The sequence below is a fragment of the Canis lupus genome, chromosome 7 (assembly GCF_011100685.1).
Source record: "Canis lupus familiaris isolate Mischka breed German Shepherd chromosome 7, alternate assembly UU_Cfam_GSD_1.0, whole genome shotgun sequence".
Classification (NCBI taxonomy): domain Eukaryota; kingdom Metazoa; phylum Chordata; class Mammalia; order Carnivora; family Canidae; genus Canis; species Canis lupus.
The window spans coordinates 75,381,193-75,405,427 of record NC_049228.1 but is presented as its reverse complement, the minus strand read 5'-3'; the positions used below and the strand labels follow the sequence as shown (position 1 = coordinate 75,405,427).

General features: G+C 38.6%; 1 protein-coding gene and 1 pseudogene across 4 annotated transcripts in view; both read right to left on the bottom strand.

Annotated features, from left to right (window-relative positions):
- Window positions 1–3,404: 3,404 nt before the first annotated feature.
- On the bottom strand, window positions 3,405–4,611 carry LOC100685431 (annotated as a pseudogene).
- A 12,836-nt stretch (window positions 4,612–17,447) lies between these two features.
- The window catches only part of ANKRD12 (ankyrin repeat domain 12), a 123,347-nt gene continuing 116,559 nt past the window's right edge, over window positions 17,448–24,235 (bottom strand). For all 4 annotated transcript variants that reach the window (XM_038543847.1, XM_038543849.1, XM_038543848.1 and 1 more), the window contains 3 exons: window positions 23,657–23,800; window positions 21,616–21,711; window positions 17,448–20,278 (listed from right to left, as the gene is read on the bottom strand). In XM_038543847.1, the coding sequence (XP_038399775.1) occupies window positions 20,093–20,278; window positions 21,616–21,711; window positions 23,657–23,800 (426 nt within the window). In that variant the 3' untranslated portion in view covers window positions 17,448–20,092. The remainder of the gene's footprint in view (window positions 20,279–21,615; window positions 21,712–23,656; window positions 23,801–24,235) is intronic.

The window sequence follows — 24,235 nt, the reverse complement described above, 5'->3', positions numbered from 1 at the left end:
AACATCCACAGTATTTGTAGGATAAAAATGAACTAGGACCACTGCCTTTCCTAATATTCATGCTTCAGATAAATTTCTCCCACAGGTTCCCATGAAAAACCGTTGAAATGATCCAACAGAAACATATATTGGATGGGGCGACTGGGTGGCTCAGTCAGTCAAGCATCTGACTTCGGCTCAGGTCATGATCTCAAGTTCTGGGATGGAACTTCCTGTGAGGACCCCTGCTCACCGGGGAGTCTGCTTGTCCCTCTTGCTCTGTTCCTCCCCCTGCTTATGCTCTTCCTCTCTCTGTCTCTCTCAGATAAATAAATAAGAAAAAATAAAAATAAATATATATTGGACAAATAAGTTTGAGGATCTGTTGTGTGCCAAGCACTGGGTTAGGCATTGGCTATTGCTAGAGACGTGATTCTAGATAAGTAGTCTAATATCTCTCTGTGCTTCACTGTCCTCCTCCATAAGATGGAGATAAGAACAGTACGTAAGTGATGTGATTGTTCTGAGGATGAAACAAAATAATATCAAGAGCCTAGGACAATGGAGGCTTCAAGAAATGTCAGTCATCGTGATGGTGATGATGATCATGACTATGAAGAAGATGCTACCTGAACTTGGAGGCTTACAGTTTAGTGTATGTGTTGGGGGAGGAAGGGGACAGACAACCAATAAATAGACGGCTAAATCTATAATTCAAAATATGATAAGCTCTCTGAAGGAAATTAAAAGCATGTGGGAGAGAGAATAGCAGGCAGAGCCCCCTCAGTTCGAGGAGTAGGGAGGGTTTCTCTATGGAGAACTGTTTAAGCCAGAATCAACCATTTGTAGCATAAGGGGAAGAGTTCCAGACAGAGAGAATAGCATGTGTTGAGTCTCTAAGATGAGAAAGAGGAAATATGGTTAAAAAGTCATGAAGGAGAGGCCAGATCAAGCAGGCTTTGCAAGCCCTGGCAAGGATTCTAAGTGCAGCAGAAAACTACTGAAGGTTTTAAAGCAGAGAGTGGCGTGTGTAGATTGATGGGAACTAGGTTTGGAGTGGGTGAGGATGGAGCAGGGAAACCACTCAGGCTGGTTGAGATGAGGCTGGTTTGGACTGAGCGGTGGCATTGGAGACATCCGGTTGGATATAAGGTATGTTTTGGAGCAGAAATAACATGCCTTGATGACAAATTGGAGCCAGGAGAAGGTGAGGGAGAGAGAGAGAGAGAGAGAGAGAGAGAGAAGGGTTGGAGGATGACTCCCAGGTTTCTGGCTCTAACTGTGGGTGGTGCCATTTGGCGAATTGGGGAAAAAGAGAAGAGCAAGTTTGGGAGGGGAAATCAAGAGTTTGGTTCATGGCAAGTTTAAGATGTCTATTAAGGATCCTTACACGACGTAGCAGACTCTACCTTGGTTCTATGCCTAAAATATGAAGGCATTCCTAACTAGAGGAGGTCTAGTAGTGAGGCTTCTCCAGAGAAACAGAACCAGTAGGAGATACTGAGGTATATAGTTGACCCTTGAACAACATGGGGGTTAGAGGTGCTGACCCCAGCACTCCCTAAAAACTTAATTCCTAGTAGGCTACAGTTGACTGGAAGCCTTACCCATGACACAGTCAATTAATGCATATTTTGTATGCTGTATGTATTATCTACTGTACTCTTACTATAAAGTCAGCTGGAGAAAAGAAGAATTATTAAGAAAACCATAAGGAAGAGAAAATATATTTCCAGAATCGAAAAACCTCGCTCTGTAAGTGGGCCCACACAATTCAAACCTGTGTTGTTCAGGGATCAATAAGAAAAGAACTTGTGGCAGGAACTGGCTCAAACGGTTAAGGACACTTGAAGTTCCATGATCTGCTGTCTGCAGGCTGGAGAGCCAGGAAAGCCCATGAAGTAACTCAGTTCAGGTCTGAAGACCTGAGAACCGGGGAGAGGAGGTGGCTGCTGGTTGAAGTCCCTGGCTCTGAAGGTCAGAAGAGCAGTAGCTCTGATGTCCAAGGCAGACATAGAGTTCTCAGCTCAAGAAGAGAGAGGGTTTGCACTTCCTTTACCTTTTTGTTCTCCTTGGGCCCCCAGAGGACCGGTTGAGCCTGCCCACATTGGAGAGCCAGTCTACTCAATGAACTCAATGAATTGTTTAATCTCAGCCAGAAATACCCTCTCAGACACGCCCAGAAGTGATATTTTACCAGCTGTCTGAGCGTTCCTTAATCCAATCAAGTTGACACATACCATCAACCATCACAGGGGTATAGCCTTTCTATGAGGGGCCAAAATAATGTGACTCAGATGATCCAGTTCTCTATACTTGAGTTCTCTACTTTTATTTTTTTGACAGAAGTAAAAATATTGGGATCCCTGGGTGGCGCAGCGGTTTGGCGCCTGCCTTTGGCCCAGGGCGCGATCCTGGAGACCCGGGATCGAATCCCACGTCGGGCTCCCGGTGCATGGAGCCTGCTTCTCTCTCTGCCTGTGTCTCTGCCTCTCTCTCTCTCTCTGTGACTATCATAAATAAAAAAAAAAAAAGAAGAAGTAAAAATATTTATTTTATCATCTTCGGAATCTGGTCCCACAAAAAAGGCCAACGCTTTTTTCAGTTCATTGTTTTGACCCTTTGAAAAATAGATCTTTCAATTCAGAGGTAAGGTTTGTTGATAAAAGCAAATTTAGAGGTGTGCTCAGATAAAATTATTTCTCATAAACCAGTAGTACAGGCAACCCTAGGCTTCCAGTTCACTCAGAACTCCTTCTGTCATGTACAGTCTCTGAAGGAGAAAAGAAAGTAAGAGGTTGTCTGCAGACAAGGCACTTCAGAAGCCACCATGGAGAAAACCCGAGTCCCCTGGGAACTGTGCTGACAGCCCCTGAGCCCAGACAGCTGTCAACAGACAGAAAAGCCAAACCCCCCACCTCCATGAGAACAGTTCCTCCGACTTTCCTGCTCAAATACTCTTCCACCTGGCTCCCAGAGCCTGCCTCAGCCCCGCATTGCCCACCTGGCCCGCAAGACCCGGCAACCAGGCCACTTGGATGCGGCTTTCTGAAGCTCAGAGCAGTTCCTGCGGCAGACGGTGCCGAATGCTTTCAGAGGCCCCTGCTGGGCACCTTGCAGGAGCAGGCCCTTTTGCAAAGACGAGTTAGTGCAGATCAGCACGTTAGCAAAGCAAATATTAAAATTTTTTAAAAAGCTAGTTAATACTCTGGATTTCCCTCCTGATTATCTGTTCGAGCTGCAGCCTATAAACCTGCTAGAAATTAGGAAGGAATCTCCCCCCCCCCCACCGCCCCAGGCACCTTCAAGGAAGCGGCTACAGCCAGTGAGAGTGCAGAAAGCCTTCCTTCTGGACAGTGATCATGGGACACCTGTAACCACTGAGAAGGGCCCAGCTGAGGCCAGGCAGCACACTCAACCCCTTCTTTGGCTTTGGGGGCTTCTGTTTAATATGGATCGCAGTGGTGGAAGCAGCAGTCTCAGAGTCTCTCATGTCCAGAGAGACAGGGACAGGGATACCGGAGCTTTTCTCCTCCTGTGTTCTGGCTGCACACTTGAATCCCAAGAAACACTGACATGGTGCCAATTTACTGCCTAACATGTCCATCTTTCAAGAAAGTCAGGTGAGGAGAGACAGTCACGCTCCAAACAGAGGCGGGCCAGGGAGTGCTTCGTCCTCCTTCCTTTGGCCCAGGTGAGGCGGCTCCTTTCCAGAAATTGTTATGAGGAAAAAGAAGGGTACGCTCAGATCAGAACTGGAGCCAGGGATCCCTGGGTGGCGCAGCGGTTTAGCGCCTGCCTTTGGCCCAGGGCGCGATCCTGGAGACCCGGGATCGAATCCCACGTAGGGCTCCCGGTGCATGGAGCCTGCTCCTCCCTCTGCCTGTGTCTCTGTCTCTGTCTCTCTCTCTCTCTCTGTGTGACTATCATAAATAAATAAAAAAAAAAAATAAAAAAAAAAATAAAAAAAAAGAACTGGAGCCAGCCTGTGCCTGGTTGAGTCTGACTGGAAGTCGACCTGAACTGGGAGCAACTGCTGTCTGGACGCCGGGGGCGCCCCCAGACAACTGCTCCCCGGGGGGAGGGATCAGGGTAGAGGTTTTCCCCCCTGGGCGCGGGGAAGCAGGCTCAGTCCTCCTGCTCCTTCCTTCTTCTTCATGTTCGCGATGTTGAGCTTGGTCTGGCCCTCTTGGAAGCCGAGGTCCAACTTGGGGCCCTGGTCTGGGGTCTGGGCTTGTTTTGCAAATTCACACTGCTTGCTGTTTCACCCACTCGGCATGGTCCTGCAACGCAACATTGAAGTCAAAGGCATCGCCTCGGTCCCCGAAGCCAATTCCAACAAATGCCGGGGGTCCATTTCCATCTTCGATGCGGATAACAGAGTATCTGCTGGAATGGGTCACGCTCTCCGCGGCTGGGCCGGGAAACTGGTCCACCGGGGCCTGAGCAAAGAGCTCCCCTGAGGTCCCGTCCTCCAGCTTGATGAAGGCCACCCGCCCTTTTGCAGTGATCCGCAGCCGGCCACTCCGTGATGGCTGGTCCAGCTGCCACTCCGCGGCCCTGTAGCCACGGTGTAGACGGTGCACCCTCCGGCCTGATGCAGGGCACCGACTCGGACTCGCCCTCCTCCATCTCGGCCGAGTTCTCTACTTTCTAAAGATCAGTTCCTTAGATCATTACAGACTGATTATTTTTTTTAAAGCCCAGGGAAATCATTGAAAATGACACTGGAATGAGCATAAGCTAGAGACAAGACTATGGAGACAGCTGCTCCTAGTACGTTCATTTGCCCTGTGGTGAGCATCACGGATGCAGCCGTAATCACCCGTGTGTGAATCAGGGCTCTGGGGATCAGCAGTTCTGGCTGACAAGCCCTTCTGCACACTTGCTTGGGAACCACACACTTGGAATTATGCTCTTGAGGTCATCAGCATGATAGTGAATATGTTATCATCAGGAAAAGTAGGCGTAATGGTTCGCCTCCAGTGGAAATGCTAGCGCACACCTCCTTTTTTTTTTTAATTTATTTTTTATTGGTGTTCAATTTACCAACATACAGAATAACCCCCAGTGCCCGTCACCCATTCACTCCCAGCCCCCGCCCTCCTCCCCTTCTACCACCCCTAGTTCGTTTCCCAGAGTTAGCAGTTTTTACGTTCTGTAGCACACACCTCCTAACCGTGGCTCCAACTACAATGGATTGGGATGACAAGGAGAGGCTTTGAAGCTGTTCCAGTGAAAATACAAACACCAGCACTGCCTGAAGAGTGGGTGAGGCAGGTGAGGAGGAGTGCATAGGTGTGTGAAGAGCATGGCAGGTACTCACACATTAATCCAAACAGTAGTGGGATTATTTCATGGAGAGCTTCCAGTGTATGAGGATTGGGAGGGCCCTCAGAGACCATTCGGCCCAAATCCTTCATTACACAACAGAGGAAGTGAACGTTCAAGATGCTAGGGAACGTTGTGGCAAACACAGGGGTGGGAGTCAGGCCTCCCAAAGTTGGTCCATTCAACCAGTGTGCATTCATTGAGTGCCAACTGTATGTCTAGCACAGACGAGCACAAAAGATGGCAAGAGGAGACAGAGAACTAATTATATCTCAATTTTAAAACTGGTAAAAAGAAGAGAATGTGACCAAGTTCTGGAATGAATGTGTGACTGCTGTACTATGGCAACCAAGAGGCCTCACTCACTTTGTTTAAAAATCTCATTCAAGGGCAGCCCGGGTGGCTCAGTGGTTTAGCACTGCCTTTGGTCCAGAGTGTGATCCTGGAGCCCCCGGATCGAGTCCCGTGTGGGGCTCCCTGCAAGGAGCCTGCTTCTCCCTCTGCCTGGCCTGTGTCTCTGCCTCTCTCTCTGCGTGTCTCTCATGAGTAAACAAATAAAAAAAATCTTAAAAATAAATAAAAATCTTATTCAAGGTTGAGGCACTTTGGCTGGCTCAATCAGTAGAGCATGTGACTCTTGATCTTGTGAGTTCAAGCCCCACTCTGGGTGCAGAGATTACTTACAAATTAAAAGAGAAAATCGAGATCCCTGGGTGGCGCAGCAGTTTGGCGCCTGCCTTTGGCCCAGGGCGCGATCCTGGAGACCCGGGATCGAGTCCCACGTCAGGCTCCCGGTGCATGGAGCCTGCTTCTCCCTCCTCCTCTGTCTCTACCCCCCTCTCTCTCTCTCTCTCTGTGACTATCATAAATAAATAAATAAATAGATAAATAAAAAGAAAAAATCTTTTAAATCTAACTCCATCAGAGTTAATATTGGTACTTGGACTTTCTTCCTTCAAATTGAAGATATCACATAATTATTCCTTTGAGCCGAGCCTGACGGTAGTCACTGCCCTCCAGTTATTTTGACTACCTTTCTGGTTTCTATCTAGAAGCTGAACAGAGCAGAATATAGGAAAGACATGTGTGAACATTATATGTCATACTGAGAACATGACTATTTAGAGGTACAAGAGGGTTACCCAAGTATTTTAATGAACTAATATCCCTACAAATAAACACATTAATCCTGCCCAAATCTAGAAAATAATTTAATAAATTATAAATAAATAAATATAATAAATAAATTAATTAATTACCCAAGTCACTGCCCTCCAGTTATATTGACTACCTTTCTGGTTTCTATCTAGAAGCTGAACAGAGCAGAATATAGGAAAGACATGTGTGAACATTATATGTCATACTGAGAACTTGACTATTTAGAGGTACAAGAGGGTTACCCAAGTATTTTAATGAACTAATATCCCTACAAATAAACACATTAATCCTGCCCAAATCTAGAAAATAATTTAAACCAGTAAAAACACACACACACACACACACACACAAAAACAAACAGAAAACACTGGATAAGAATACAGAACTTTTAGTGTTTTAATTTGGGTTAGTAATTTAATCTCTACTCAAGGATGATCTAGCCCTATTTTGTTTCCATTTTTCAGAAGCATCTCAGATTTTCCTTGTTTGCATGTCCCATGTTCTAGTTACCATTGCCCTGTAACACATCATCTCAAAACTTAGTGGCCTGAAATGGCAACAGTCATATATTTTGTGGGGCAGGAATTTAGGAAGGGCTCCACTGGGTGGTCCCATCGCAGAGTCTCTCATCCTGGTACCTCAGATGGAGACTGTCGGAGGAGAGAATGGGACATGAAGAGCTAGGGCAGCTGGACGTTGCTGGGCATTGTTCTTTCTTCTTCTTCTTCTTCTTCTTCTTCTTCTTCTTCTTCTTCTTCTTCTTCTTCAGATTTATTTACTTATATGGCAGAGAGAGAGAGAAAGAAAGAGTGGCAGCAGAGGGAGAGGGAGGGGGAGAAGCAGACTCCCCACTGAGAAGGGAGTCAGATGTGGGGCTTGATCCCAGGATCCTGGGATCGTGACCTGAGCTGAAGGCAGATGCCGAACTGACTGAGCCACCTAGGCACCGCTGTTCTTGCTTCTTGGAATCTCAAGTCCTCTCAGGAGGTAACTAATGTGGTCTCAGGGCAGTTGAACTGCTTACATGGCAGCTTGGGACTCCAAATTAGAACCAGATAGGAGTTGCATCCCTTTGTATGACCTGAGCTTGAACGTCGCAGAACATCATTAATGCTGTGGTCCCAAGCACTCCTGGATGGAAGGCATGTCATTGTAGGAACGGCATGTGAGATGGGAGATAATGTCATAGCTGGGTTTGGAAAATTGTCTGCCAGATTGTTTAACAGTTTCTTTTGATTTGTTTTTGTTTTGCTTAACTCAGCTCATAGGCAAATTAGAACTGACCTTTGGACTTGTCTGCTCTGGGTTTGCTAGATCCAATGGCAATCATAAACCATAAATATAAATATAGGATTATTCAGGTTATCTGTTTCATCCTGAGTGAGGTTTTATAGATTGTGTCTTTCAAAGAATTTGCTCATTTCACTTAAATGATAGAATTTATTGGCATAAAATTCTTCCCTTAGTAGCCTTTCATGTTCATGAACTCTGTATTTTATGTTCACTCATTCCCTGGCTATGCGCTTATCAGTTTGATTTATCTTTTTGAAATAATCAGGTTTTGGTTTCATTGATTTTCTTTCTATTGTTTTCTAGATTTCAATTTTCATTGATTGTGGCTCTTATTATTCTTTCTTTTCTTCTGTTTTCTAGGTTTTTTTTTTTTTTGTTAAAGATTTATTTATTTATTTGAGAGAAAGGGAAAGCATGAGCAGGAGGGGCAGATGGAGAGGGTGAGAGAACCTCAAGTGGACTCCACGCTGAGCAAAGTACTTGAGGTGGGGCTTGATGTTGCCACCCGGAGATCACGACCAGAGCTGAAACCAAGTGTCAGACGATTAATTAACTGTGCCACCCAGAAGCCCCTGCTTTTCTAGTTTCTTTTTTTTTTTTAGTATTTTATTTATTTATTCATGAGAGACACACACACACACAGAGAGAGAGAGAGAGAGAGAGAGAGAGGCAGAGACACAGGCAGAGGGAGAAGCAAGCTCCATGCAGGGAGCCCGATGTGGGACTCGATCCCAGGTCTCCAGGATCACACTCCCAGGCCGAAGGCGGCGCTAAACCACTGAGCCACCCAGGGCTGCCCTCTAGTTTCTTAAAGTGGAAACTTAGATAATTGGTTTGAGTACTTTCTTCTTTTATTTTCATTTTTTCTTCCTTTCTAGTAAAGATTTATATATATAAACATATATATAAATAAAATATTTATATTTTATATGAAAATTATATAAGTTTTCTTGAAAGAAGTATCTTAGCTGTCCACAAATTTTGATATGTTTTCATTTTCATTCAGTTCATAATACTTCCTGACTTCCCTTCACGATATCTTTGACACAGAGATTATTTAGGAATATGCTGTTAAATTTTCAGCTCTTACAGACTTGAAGCTATCTTGTTGTTATTGATTTCTAATTTAATTCTTTTGTGGTCATAGAATATACATTGTATGACTTTACACCCTTTTCAGTGTATTGAGACTTATTACATAACCTAGAGAATGGTCAATTTTGGGAGGTGTTCTATGTGGACTTGAAAAGAATGTATATTCTGCTATTGTTGGGTATATTCTATCAATGTCATTAGGGAAAGTTGGCCGACCTTGTTCACATCTTCTATATCCTTCTGTATACCCTCCCCCCACCCCACCCACACTTCTCCAATCATCAACATTCTACACCAGAGTAGTACATTTGTTACAATCCATGAACCAAAGCCAACACATCAATGCATGACAAGATCACCCAAAGTCCATAATTTACATTAGGGTATACTCCTGGTGTTGTATGGGCTTTGACAAATGTATAATGACATGTATCCACAATTATAGTATCATACAAAATAGTTTCACTGCCTTAAAAATTCCCTATGCTTCCCCATTTATCTCCCCTTTCCCCAAATACCTGTCTTCATAGTTTGCCTTTTGCAGAATGTCATATATAGTTAAAATCATACAATCTGTAGCCTTCCAGGCTGGCTTCTTTCTTAGTAATATGCATTTAAGATCCCTCCGTGTCTTCTCTGGTTGATAGTTCATTTCTTTTTTTGTCCTGAATAATGTTCCGTTGTTGGGGCACCTGGGTGGCTTGGTTAGTTAAGTGTCTGACTCTTAGGTCATGATCTCAGGATCATGAGATCAAGCCCTGCATCAGGCTCTGCACTGGGCTTAGAGCCTGCTTAAGATTCTCTCTCTCTCCACTTGCCCTTGTTCTCTCTCTCAATAATAATGTCCTATTGTCTAAATGTAACAGTATTTTTATTCATTCACCTACTGAAGGACATCTTGATTGCTTCTAAGATTGGCAATCGTAAATAAAACTACTACCATGCAGGTTTTTGTGTGGACATAAGTTTTCAACTCATTTGGTAAATGTCAAGGAGCATGATTATTGGATCATATAGTAAGAGTATGTTTAGTTTTATAAGAAATCGCCAAACTTCGCATTCTCGCCAGTAATGATGTGAGTTCCTATTACTCCTCATTATTACCAGCATTTGTTGTCAATGGATTTCCATCATTCTAATAGGTGTGTAGTAACAACTCATTGTTTTCATCCTTCTAACTTCTCTGTCATTATACTTAAAGTGAGTTTCTTATAGACAACATTTAGTTGGGATTTGTATTTTTATTTACTCTGATGAATTCTGTTTATAAGTATAAATTCATGTTTAAGATGATCACCTATAGGGTTGAGTTTATTTATTTATTTTTGTTTGTTTATTTATTTATTTTTTAAAGATTTTATTTATTTATTCATAGAGACACACACACAGAGAGAGAGAGAGAGAGAGAGAGGCAGAGACACAGGCAGAGGGAGAAGCAGGCTCCATGCAGGGAGCCTGATGTGGGACTCGATCCGGAAATTCCAGGATCATGCCCTGAGCCGAAGGCAGACGTCCAACTGCTGAGCCACCCAGGTGTCCCTAGGGTTGAGTTTAAAGCTATAATCTTGCTATTTCTTTTCTATTTTTTCTGTTTTTTTATTTCTACCCTTTTCCTTTTTTCTTTTTGATGAAATACTTTGTGTTATTCCATTTAATCTTAACTATTGTTTTATTAGTTGTGCCTCTTTTTTTCTTTAGTGGCTACTTTGGTGTTTATAGTATACATCTTAAAATGTATCATAATCTACCTTCAATTAATATGACACTACTTCATGCATTTATGAGGACTTCCAACCGCATACTTCCATTCTTTTCTATCAGTCTACGTACCGTTGTCATACATTTTATTTCTTTATATACTATAATCTCCATAACACATTTTTACTATTTTGGATGTTTTCCTTCCTTTGTATAGATCAAAATTTCTGTCAGCTTTAATAAGTAAAAATTACTTATTTTGCTTTTATTTTTCAGAGGCATTTTTGGCAAATACAAATTCTAAGTTGATGGGTTTTTTTTTATTCCCCAGCCATTATTTCCTAAAATTGTTTTTCTGTTATCCCTCCCTCTCCTCTCCTTCTGGATCTCTAACATATGTATTAAGTCATTTGATATTGTCTCCCAGCTTACTGATGCTCTGTTCATTTTTTCAATCTTTTTCCTTTCCATTTTTCATTTAGGATAATTTCTTATTGCTATGTTCTAAAATGTACTGGTCCTTACTTTTGCAGTGTCTCATCAGTTTATCTCACCTAGTATAGTTTTCATTTCTCCAGAATTTTGACTTGGGGTTTTATTTTTATTTTATTCTTTTAAGATTATTTATTTTTTGAGGGGAGGGACAGAGAGAGAGGGAGAAAAAGAATCTCAGGCAGATTCCCCACTGAGTGCAGAGTCTGACACAGGACTCTATCTCACAATCCTGAGATGACCTCAGCAGCCCATTGATTTGGGGTTTTAAAACTTTATCTCCCATTCCTTCATTATGGTTATGTTTTCCTCTACTGTACATACACAATTCATTTTTAAAAGATTTCATTTATTTGACAGAGAAAGAGCACGAGTAGGGGGAGCAGCAGAGGGAGAAAGAGAAGCAGGCTCTCAACTGAACAGGGGTTCGATTGAGCCCGATGTGGGGCTAGATCCCAGGACTCTGGCTGGGATCATGATCTGCGCTGAAGGCAGATGCTTAACTGACTAAGCCACTCAGACTCCCCACACAGCCTATTTATAATAGTTCTATTAAACATATTTATTTACTAGTTCCATTATTGCTTTTATTTCTAGTTCTATTTCTATTTTTTCCTGGTTAAGCATCATAATTTTTTACTTCTTAATATGCCTGATTATTTTATATTGGATGGTAGATGTTATTGGTTACTGGATTTTGTCATATTACTTTAGTGATAGATTATCAGTCATGGAATTGATTTACCTGGAATAAGTTTGATTTTTTAAATATATTTTTTAAGAGTTTATTTTTAAGTAATCTCTACACCCAGTGTGGGGCTCCAACTTAGAACACCAAGATCAAGTGTCATATGCTCTACTACCGACTGAACCAGCCAGATATCTCTGGTTTAATCTTTTTGAAGCTCATTTTTAGGATTGACTACACTGGATTCAGGGCTTATTTGGTCTCACTACAATATTAATGCCCTTCTGAGTACTGTATCTGGTGCCCTGGGTATTAGATCTTTCCTCCTTGGCTGATGGGGACACAAATTATGCCCAACCTCCTTGTAAGGTCGTAGGATTGTTCTGCTACTTTATTATCAATGGAAGTGAAAATGTGAAAACATTATTTTTTAGCATGTAAAAAGAACGAGTCTCTATGCCTCTGTTGAAGGAGAATTATAACACGGTTACTCTGGTATAGAGGTGACTAATAGGAAAAAGACAATGGACTATAATACAAATATACTTTAAAATTAAAAGCATTAACAAGTTGCCATGAAAAATTGTAGCCTGTTTCCCCAAATCAGTGCCATCATGTAGTGTTGTTCAGAATGAATATACAGTGGGGATAGTTGGCTTCAGTAATTATTTCTACTCATGATTAGGAGCCTGAAGATAGGAGAGTTGACTTTATCATAACCTACTAGGGATATGCTGTATAGTAAAAGATTACATAAATAGTGTAAAAAGTCTATGAGAAAATACTAACATTACCCTAAGAATTAAAAGAATTGTATCCTTAGCATCAGGTATTTTGTAAAATTAGAGTATCAGATTGATTGCTAGGCAGTCTTCCTCCCAGAGTGCATAGATCTATTATGTGAATCCTGGCTCATCTTCACAACGATGAATTCTCGTGGTGGAGAATTTGGGAAATTCTGCTACTGTGGATCTTTCTGGTTGGCTAGAACAGTCCTGTGAATAATCTGAAATATTTAGTTTCCCATGCAGAAAAATCTACTGGCTGTGGAATTCTGAATGAAACTAAACTCATAAGCCCATTCTATATTTATTAGTTCAGCCTAGAATTCTGAAGGTTACCTTGTCTGTCATCCATTCTATCTGTCTGGGAATTTTTAAATTCCAACTTCTTATAGTAGAGCTGGACGGAAACTATGAGGCTAGGTGAGGAGTCTATCTGAGAAGGTGTTTGCTCCTTGGTATAAAAGAGGCCATTCAGTACCAGATGTTCATTTCTCTGTAAAGGAAAAGCTGGCAAAAGAACGACTGCTGAGACAGTAATATGTTTTAGCATAAGAATTTATCTCAATACTAAGATGCTCATTGAACATCTTTTTGTTTTTGATAATAAACATTTGCAAAATATCTAAATGTCTAAGAGGGAACTGGTTAAATAAATTATGGAATGTCTGTATGATGAATGTTTAATGAGATGGAGACCTATCCATCTATCAATCTATCAATCACATGATACTTTTGTAAAGGCCTGTCATTTTAAACAACTGACGGTGTTTGTTGCCAATAACATTTGACCTTTCAAGTGAAATTAGGATTTCGGAAAACTTGTAGTTGTCACCTACAGCTTCACAGCTTCCCCATACTTAAAAAGACATTTCTTTTTTTTTTTTTTTAATTTTTATTTATTTATGATAGTCACAGAGAGAGAGAGAGAGAGAGAGAGTGAGAGAGGCAGAGACACAGGCAGAAGGAGAAGCAGGCTCCATGCACCGGGAGCCCGACGTGGGATTCGATCCCGGGTCTCCAGGATCACGCCCTGGGCCAAAGGCGGGCGCCAAACCGCTGCGCCACCCAGGGATCCCAAAAAGACATTTCTGATTAAATCAATGGTGATATTAACAAATGTGAATTTTGGGTATTGTATAATGAGGTCTGTCAACATTTGGAAGACACACACATAACACAGCGACCCAATGTTTTCCAAATGATCAATACTTGATGTTAAAAATCATGCCTTGCTAAAAGACCCATTCGAAGTGCAAGATAGATTAATGGATTTAATGTAACAGAATTAGGAAAAGCTGATTATATGGTTTCAGATTCCACAAGGCAACTAACCTTTTAGAAACTACTTCTCAGGGTGCCTGGGTGGCTCATTCAATTAAGTGTCTGACTTCAGCTCAGGTCATGATGTCAGTTCAGGGTGACCTGGGATCAAGCCCTACATCAGGCTTCCTGCTCAGTGGGGAGTCAGATTGTCCCTCTGCCTCTTCCACTGCTCATGATCTATTGAATAATTAAATAAGATCTTAAAAAAGAGAAACTATTTGTTGCATTTTTATGTGGAATCAAAGAATAATGCCCACATTTATCTGAAAATCTATTAAAATATTAAAAATATTCTTCCCCTTTCCTATTTGTGTGAGGTCAGATTTTCTTCATACAAACCAAACCAAACTAAACACCAAACAAATAATAAGTACAACACATTGAGTGCAGAAGCAGATATGAAATTTCTAGCTTTCTTTTATTTGGCCAGGTATTAAGGAGTTTGCAAAAATTTAAAATAACACACTTCTCTAATTTTTAATTTTGGAAATATATTTTCATAAAAACATGCATGAGTTTATTAATATTTAAAAATGGTTTTAATTTCTACTTTATTAAATATCAACTGATATCATACAGAAACAAAAGCTCTCAAAGTACTTTCAGGATTCCAGAGAGGTCTGGTGACCAAAACTTTTGAGAACCAATCTTGGTAAATGCTGTGTAAATCTTCAAGTGGCATAGTCCTTGGCACGACACATATACTGTGTGTTGAGTGCATAGATTGATGTGTGAATCAGCGGAGGAGCTGAAAAGTATCCCCGCAGCTCATAGTTCAGATGATTCATCTGCTCCCTAAAAGTCCACCTATGATACTGGGCTTTTCCAATCTTATCCATACTCTGCTTAAAAAACAAACAGGGCAGCCCTGGTGGCTCAGCGATTCAGCGCCGCCTTCAGCCTGGGGCCTGATTCTGGAGACCTGGGATCAAGTCCCATCTCAGTCTCCCTGCCTGCTTCTCCCTCTGCCTGTGTCTCTGCCTCTCTCTCTGTGTTTCTCATGAATAGATAAATAAAATCTTTAAACAAACATACAGTATTAGGATCTATATAAAGAGTAGACAACCTAGACAATATAGAAAGGGTGTCAAGAAAATAAGACAAGTTTGGGGTACATGGGTGGCTCAGTCGGTTGAGTGACTCCTGGTTTCAGCTTAGGTCATGGTCTCAGGGTTATGAGATCCATCTGTAAGTCGGACTCTGCGCTGATTCTCTTTCTCCCTCTCCCTCTACCCTCTCCTCCTCACGTGCACACACTCTCTTGCCCTCAAAAAAAAAAAAAAAAAAAAAAAAGGTTAATTCAGGCAAAGTTTTTTTTTTTTTTTTTTTTTCAGGCAAGGTTTTAAAAACGTCTAATTCTAATATTCAAATACTGGTGCATTTAAAAGTAATAGAGGTGGTGTTTCTCAGAAATCTAAAGCTATGGTTGTGTATCCATATTAAAAGGAAAATTTTTGGCAGGGGGGAGGCATTAGGATATCCACTAATTATTCTGAAAAAGTCATGACAGTGTTAGCGTATTACTAAAAAGGGAGGAAACTAGTCACTAAGAAAAAATGGAAGCAGGCCACAGACTAGGTACATGCAGGACAAACAAATATATCTGACCAAAGGACTTAAATGCAGAATACATAAAGAATTCCTATAAATCAGAAATAAAAACCCAATAAAAAGTGAGCAAATTGAGGACATTTCACAAAATATGTACAAATGGTCAACAGGCAAATGAAAAGTGATGTTCAACTCATTAGTCATCAAGGAAATGCCAATTAAAGGCACAAGATATCACTACACATCCACCGAAATTGCTAGAATTGAAGACTGACAATCAAATATTCAACCAAATATTGATGAAGACTCAAAGCCACTGAGTCTCTCATAGGTAGGGGTGTAAAATCGTACAAGCATTTTGGAGAACTGTCAGTTTCTAATAAACACACAATGACCTAGTACTCCAAGGTATGTATCCAAGAATGAAAGAATATGTCCACAAAGACTTGCAGATTCACAGCAGTTTTATTCACAACAGCCCCCAAATTGGAAACAATCCAAATGTCTACTAACAAGAGAATGAATAAACAAGTTTGTACAATATACTACTTCTCATTAATAAAATGGAACATATTACTGATATATATGCAACATGGATGAATTTCAAAACCTTACGTTGAGAGAAAGAAGTCAAAAGCAAGAAAATCGTATATACTGTTTGATTCCATTTATATGTTCAAGAACAGGTACAAGTAACATACGGTGATGGGAATCATGGTGGTTGCTTCTGGGGTAGGAGCGCTGACTGCAAAGGGGCCGGGAGAGCTTACTGCATTCAGGCCATGGTAACGGTGTATACATTTGTCAGGACTGGCTGTTTGGGTTGTTTGTTTAAACTGGATTTAAACCAGTAAAAAAAAAAAAAAAAAAAAAAAAAAAAAAAAGGTACTGATAATGAGCTCTTAGGCTAAGTGATGGGCACACAGGTATTGTTCTTTAATCTGTAAACACATGCCACATATGCTTCATTCTGTGGATTAACAGCAAAATTTCCTTCAGAAGTGGAGAAAAAGGTGGCTACCTAAAAGCTTTTTATCTAGGACTACTCAGATATGGCATGGCATATAAGCTTTTTGTTTTGTTTTAAAGCACTTAAAAAAAGTCATCAATAAAGAAATGTTTCATAAATAATCATAAATTCTGTGTAACTAATCGATCTAATACAACTGAATCCCCATGCAAGCAAAGATCATGTTCATCTTTAGATAATGTTATGTGCAATTTTCTCTAATGGAGAGATGCACATGTATAAAAAATTTACACTATTTGCAGATACTTTATAGCATTTAACAGTCACTGGAAAAGTCTTTCTACATGTATTTTCCACTGTTTTTATGCTAATACAATTCTACATGTTTTTGCCATATTAAAGGAACTATTTAAACTTTATTTGCCTCCGTTTGTTCCATGAACTCTGGTGTTACTGACTGGAAATATTTTGGGTAACTACTACTGTGGAGGCTCTGTTACTCCATTTTAGGTACATTGGAGACTACAGTGTCAAGAAGCCACCAAGAAAATAAATTACAAGACATTTAATTGATTAAACTTCACACAAGCTTTTCCGATTAATATCTCTTGTATCAATCTTTTTACCTTGTTTGAAACAGATTTTTTAAATATCATGAAAACACTCTTTAAAATATAAGAAGATAAGACTAGCTCATGAGTTTTAAAGCCAATTTCCTCTATAGAATATTTTGGGGTTTATGTATCAGGATACCAGAAATAGAATAAAAAATACTTTCTGGTTAATTAAGAAAAATACATATTTAGCATTACACTCAATTTCTAGCATAAGTGCATAATTATTGGCAGTTAAAAATGAGCCTCATGGGATCTTTGCTTGAGATTTTTGTGGTTATGAAGTTTGCAGCATATCTAACATTTAAAATTCACTTTTGAGACCTCATTACGGAGCTATTTTTCAGAGGCTGTTTCCCTAAAATGAGTATTTCTGTAATTTTGCTACTGCCCAGGTAAACATTAGTGTTTGGCTTAGAGTCACATGGGAGTGGAAAGTAAAAAAACAGTTAGCACACATTTCACTCTTATTTTTTTCTATAAAAATATAACTCTTTATTAAATAACATGCACAAATATCAACTAGTCATTTATTAAACAGATATGATTTAGAACAAGATTTAAAGAAATACAAATCCTTAGGTACAATTTAGTATCTTGTTCATGATATTTGAAGTTTTAAAAAAAATCACTGATTAAACTAACCATCCTTTATTTCTCTTTCAGAATCCTAAATCTCTTTAGGTATATACCCCATTCCAAGATTTTTTTAGTCTCAGAGCTTCAGGATATCTTTAATATCAAAAGCTCTTAACTACTTACTTAAGAATAAATTCCACCAAGAAGGCATTCACTTTTAAGCTATCCATTTAGCTTTGAGTCATTTTACAAAGGAAATCTGCAGAAGCAGAATCATGGCAGAGAGGCTCCAGCAACTTGAGGTACCATTGAAGAGGGTGAGAACTGGGGTTAGTATTTAAAAAGCTGGGACAACTAAAACATGCCAGATTCCTGCTTGCTTGTTTTTCTTCTGCAGCTTGTTCTGTTAGGCCAAACAGTGATTTTCCCCCATTTTCCAGTTGGACCCTCAGAACAAAAAGCAGTATAAATTTACCCCTCTCATATTTTTAATGCTCAATAATCTGGTTTTTTCTTTTTAGGCAAAAGTATAAACAAAATTTGCATTGAGTTTTTCATATTAAAAAGTATTGCTTTTATAAATTAGCTTTTAATGTTCCCAGCCTTAATAAACTTAACTTCAACAAAACCAGTGCTTCAAAATCTACCCTGCCTTTCCTGGCCCCATTATCCAATAAAAAAGGCCCAAATCTCTCATCTAAGTTTCTAAAGAACACTACATCCAACCTTTATAATAAAGTTCTTGCACTGTGTATCTTTTACAGTGCTGCTTTATTGCGCATGCCAAGTACAGTATGAATTAAAATATAAATTGACATAAAAATTCAAAAATCCCTAAGCTTAATATATACCTTTGCACTCAGAAACTTCAATTTTTACATTCTCTCCCATTAGCTGGGATTTCCAACTTGCTTGCTGAGTTTAAGTCACTTTATTCCTCACATATATCTTTTAACTTTTCTCTATCAGAATAAAAAATGTCCAGCATTATTTCATAATTCAAGAAAGTATTGTGGAAAGTTCTGTAAATTTTATCTCATATACTTATGTTCAATTTTACATATAACCTAATTTTCCTTTTAAAAATGTTTTAATAAGTTTAGCGGATTTCAGATCTGAAATATTCCTGATTATTTAATCTACCTCATGTTATAGGAGAAATGACTTTTTCTAAGTATATTGCTAATTATTTTATTAAAAACAGCATACCAAATCTTATTTTAACTATAAAATTCTGAAAATTATATGTTTTGCATCTTGATACAAGGAAAAAATACAACATATTTATCAGTTTTTCATAAACATTGAAGAGATTGGTCAGAATATGCCTGTTTCTTGTATTTTGACTACCGAATATCTTTTGATTTGAGTACTCAGTTTGTATTTTAAAAGTGCAAAGGTTATTAAGCTTAAAACATTATATTTAAGCAATGTAAAAAAGTTTTACAATGATTTAACATGACCAATAAAATTTATTAAACATATTTACATATATTCACAGATTCTTTCATACTTGAGTATTAAAATAGACATTTACAATTTCAGAATTTTCATTCAAAGGCATTTTGGGAGAGGGGGATAGGTTCTATTGTGAGATGAAAAAAGAGCTGTTTCTTTGCATGACTAATTCTAAATAATATGTCTGACATAGTGAGTCATAGGTACTATCCCAGGAGACTGGCATGAAACACCCTACACTACTTTAGGCATCGCTTATGGAGAGAGTTAAATGATAGGAAGCATGCAGTACAACTAAGTCACAACCTTTACAGTTATGGTGATGAAAACAAGCTAACTCAAACGCATGCATGCCTTATTTAAAAGTTTTGCTACCTGTATACACTACTACTACACTCCATACAAACTACAACTTTGGTCCAATAAAACATTAGACACAACAGCTTTACAATTATTTTTTTGTACATGTTCTGACTACCAATCCCTTTGTATACATTTTGACCATTAATTACAAGATTTACATCTGCACAATATGTATAAAATAAGTTATTAAAAAGGAAGACAATATTAAAACTTTTGAAAAGAAACTGTACAATTAATTTACAGATATAATAAACTGAAGAAATTTTGTGCCAAGTTTTTCTTCCACATTTAGAAACTATTTGGTAGGAACTGAACCTTTTAGTTTACCAATGTATTTTAATAAAACTTGAAAGACACTGGAATACTAGTGGTTATCTTGTTATTTAAGAGTGCTAACAACTTCCAGTTGCTGTTAGATTCTCAGCTTTTAAAAGATCTACCACAGTCTGCCAACATGCTCTAATGCAATAGTTACCTCTCACCAATATAAATAATAGATTTCAGTTAGAAACTGTTTGGATCTAGGATCCAAAATAATTCTCTTTTCATTTTTTTATAAAATGACAGTGTTTACTACATAACCAATTTTAGTCAAACTTTACTAACAACTGTAAAGGCATAATATCAGTATTTTTCTCAAAAGGCAGTGTTCCACAGTTTAATACTCTTGAGCCCCATCAGTTTAAAACACCACCACCGGAAGGAATGGCTGCTATTATATAGGAGTTAATTCGAAGTCATCGTTAACATCGACAAGGGGAACATAAAACTCCTGGATTTCATAAATGCTGATAGACTTGTAGGTGGCAGGATCAAGTTCCTGGAGTTTGAGCTGCCATTCTAATCTCTGGACGGCATTTAAAGCTGCAGCTTCATGTTGTTGCCTCATTAAAAGACAGGTCTATTGAGAAGAAGAGAAGAGTTATCAATTTTTGTTAAATTTGCTTTGTTTAAAAATTAATCTCATCCATAGTTTTTTTAGTGATTAAGTTTTTGAATTACACATCCATTTTTGCTTGACCCTGTCTGTATCTATATGCCAACTATTTCCAGGTCTGCAACTTCAAGAGTGTCTAACCTCACAGACTTTTAATTTGAAATTGCTCTTTTAAGTTAAAAATAAACCTGCCCTACGACCCAGCAATTGCACTGTTGGGGATTTACCCCAAAGATTCAGATGCAATGAAACGCCGGGACACCTGCACCCCGATGTTTCTAGCAGCAATGGCCACGATAGCCAAACTGTGGAAGGAGCCTCGGTGTCCATCGAAAGATGAATGGATAAAGAAGATGTGGTTTATGTATACAATGGAATATTACTCAGCCATTAGAAATGACAAATACCCACCATTTGCTTCAACGTGGATGGAACTGGAGGGTATTATGCTGAGTGAAGTAAGTCAGTCGGAGAAGGACAAACAGTGTATGTTCTCATTCATTTGGGGAATATAAACAATAGTGAAAGGGAATATAAGGGAAGGGAGAAGAAATGTGTGGGAAATATCAGAAAGGGAGACAGAACATAAAGACTCCTAACTCTGGGAAACGAACTAGGGGTGGTGGAAGGGGAGGAGGGCGGGGGGTGGGGGAGAATGGGTGTCGGGCACTGAGGGGGGCACTTGACGGGATGAGCACTGGGTGTTATTCTGTATGTTGGTAAATTGAACACCAATAAAAAATAAATTTATTAAAAAAATAAAATAAACAAACAACAAAAAAGAAATTGCTCTTTTAAATAATAAAATTGCAAATTCTCAAAAGAACCATGAACAGCTAAGAAGTAGTTTTTGAAATGACTTAAAATCTCAAACCAAATAATTTTCTTTATGAATTATTTGCAGTATATTTTCTTTCTCTCAATATGTCTTCCCTCCACCCCCCATTCTTTCCTATAGTAGAACTACCCACCAGACTTGGATATTGGACAATAGGCAAACAGATCCCCATTAGAAACTTTTTTTTTTTCTTTGAATTCAATTAACATAAAATGTATTATTAGTTCTGGTAGAGGTCAGTGATTCATCAGTCTTCTATAAAACCTAGTGCTCCTTACAGAAGCTGCTTTTTCTGTGGTAGTTTCATTTTTCATACTACACTGGTTTTGAAAAATGGACTTGTGCTCTTTATTTTCCTTTACTTTCCGACTGTGGCCATGCGTGACTAGTCACTCCTAACAGAGCTGCACTTTCTGTTTAAGGGGGAAGCATCCATTGAAACTGAACTTCTAAACATACATACCTTTAGTTTGTCAAATTTATCATCTACATCTTGTAACCAAGACATGAACTGTCTTGCATTAAAGCGATCCCTCACAGAAGTTTTACTGTCATCAGACTGAAAGAGAAGATTAAAAATAGTTGAATACTATACAATGTAATAACCAACCCACTTTAAAACCTATGTGCCATTATAATTTTTGTGGTGTAATGGAATGATGGAAAAAGGATAAATATAAATATAACAAAATATAATAATATATTAATATATTATATATTTAATTTATATTAAATTATATATTTAATATTAATAATTAAATATAATATATAATTAATATAATTAAATATAATTTTTTTATGTCTATGACATTCTTATTAAAGTATAATTGATTTCGTATCTCATTTTAGTGGTAATTTTTACCATATGTAGGGAGAAGAAGTGTTAAGGTGGGATACAGGCCAACATTTTTCCAGGACCAATATTTTGGAATGGTCATAAAGAAATTCCGTATCAACTCTTAGGAATATCAGTTTTGGAATTAAGACAGGCTGTATTCAAATGCCAGCTTTGTATCTTATTATGCAATCTTGAACTAATTATGTACTCTCTCAATTTTCTATTCTGTAAAATGCGGTGAATACCTCTTTTAATCTTATTTTGAGAATTAAGCCTCTGAAGTCCTCATCAGAATGCTTGGGCATACAAGCAGCATTCACTCTAATAAATATCTGCTGTAATTACTACTACTACTATCACCCATGCCATCAAAGTGCCATCCAGGCCATCAGGCAGATGCTCAAAATTTTAGCTGTTCTCATTTCCTTCGTTACTCTATAATTGAATGAAGCTTTAAAAGATCTCTAGATATTGCACTGTCTAGTCCAGTATTTAGTAACATAAACTATTCATTTCCATTATAAAGAACCATTCATTTTTTTCCTTTAAATTATTTAAAGCTGGGAATTATGTAACTTCCCTCAGTGGCTTTTCCAGAGTTTATTTCCTCACAGTCAAATAGTTCTTAAGATCCAATTATCATTATTATTATTTTTAGATAGTGTGCATGTGAGTGGGGGGAGGGGCAGAGGGAGAAAATCTTGAGCAGGCTCCATGCCCAGTGCACAAAGCAATGCAGAGCTCGATATCATGGCCTTGAGATCATGACCTGAACTGAAATCAAGAGTCGAATGTTCAACCAATTGAGCTATCCAGGTGTTCCCCCAATTATTATTCTTAATAGCCTTTTCAAATATCTCTGAATACTTTCATTTGGATAAAACAGTTGGTGACTTAAGGTTTGAAATCTACTGATCTAGTTTAATCTTTTTTTTTTTTTAAACAGGAGAAAAATAAAGCCCAGAGAGAACTACGTAATTTTCTCTGTAACATACCCTGTGTTCTTTGTGTTTCTAGTTTGTCTGACTTAAAATAGCATTTCCTAGTATTTCTGTGTGGTAATCCTTCACTGTCCATGCTTATGCTCTTTATTTTAATCATTATTATCTCTCTTATAACCAATGAATTTCATTCTAGTTTGTGAAGCACAAAAAATTCTGACAACTGCTATGTCCGGTTTTGAATTCATATAATTTATATGTGGCAGTAAACTTTATTCAAGACATAGCTACAGTTTTTTTTTTTTTTTTTCCACAAGTGTGTTTATTTATTCTACCAATATCCAAGATCAAAACAAAAAAAGCCTGGTCCTGTTTTTAGCACCGCCACAGTCTAGAGGTTCAATCTGCCTGTAGCGTTTTCCAGCTTACAGTTGCTTTCCAGTTACTTCAAGGTACAAACATTCACTTTAGAAACAAATTACATGTTATGTAAAAGGACACTATCCTAAACACATAATGGTTTTGTAAATATTAGCTTTTATAACATAAGGCTAACGTATAAGAGGATTTTAGAAAAAAAGATCTGGTGATCTAGATTCTGTAAGAATTGCTTTTCTCTTTTGAGTTTTACTGACTGCTAAATTCAAGTTTTTTCCATGGAAGTAGATTACAAAAACACTCAAGTTGTATTTAGGAACATTTCAACTGAATTAGTGGCACTTTACCTGAGCGTCCAGTGGCACACTGTACACTTCTGCGTCCAGTAAAACAGTGCACGCGCTAAATGGCAGTGTTTGATTTGCCAATGTTCTTGCAGCTCTGTAATGAACTCGTAGAACTTCCTGTTCATTGGATACAATGAGTTTTTCCTAGTTGAACCAAGAATGAAAAAAAAAAAAACCCCATAATTCCTCAATCATTTGTTTTTCAAACAAAATAACTTAAAATGTACTAAAGAATCTGAATCTCAGAGAATTCAGAATATTTTTTCTTTTTTTAAAAATATTTTATTTATTTATTTGAGAGAGAAAGAGTGAGCATGAGTGGGGGAGGAGCAGAGGGAGAGAGGAGAAACAGACTCCTGGCTGAGCAGGGACCCCAATGTGGGGCTCCATCCCAGGACCCTGAGATCATGACCTGAGCAGAAAGCAGACATTAAACCAACTGAGCCACCCAGGCACTCCTCAGTTTTTTCTAAAAGTGTTCTAAAAGTATAAGTAAATGTTTTCTTTCCAAAAGTGGCAGACTCCTCTAAAAAATTATCTTTTAAAGTGTACAAATGGTGGCTTTTAGTATATTCACCA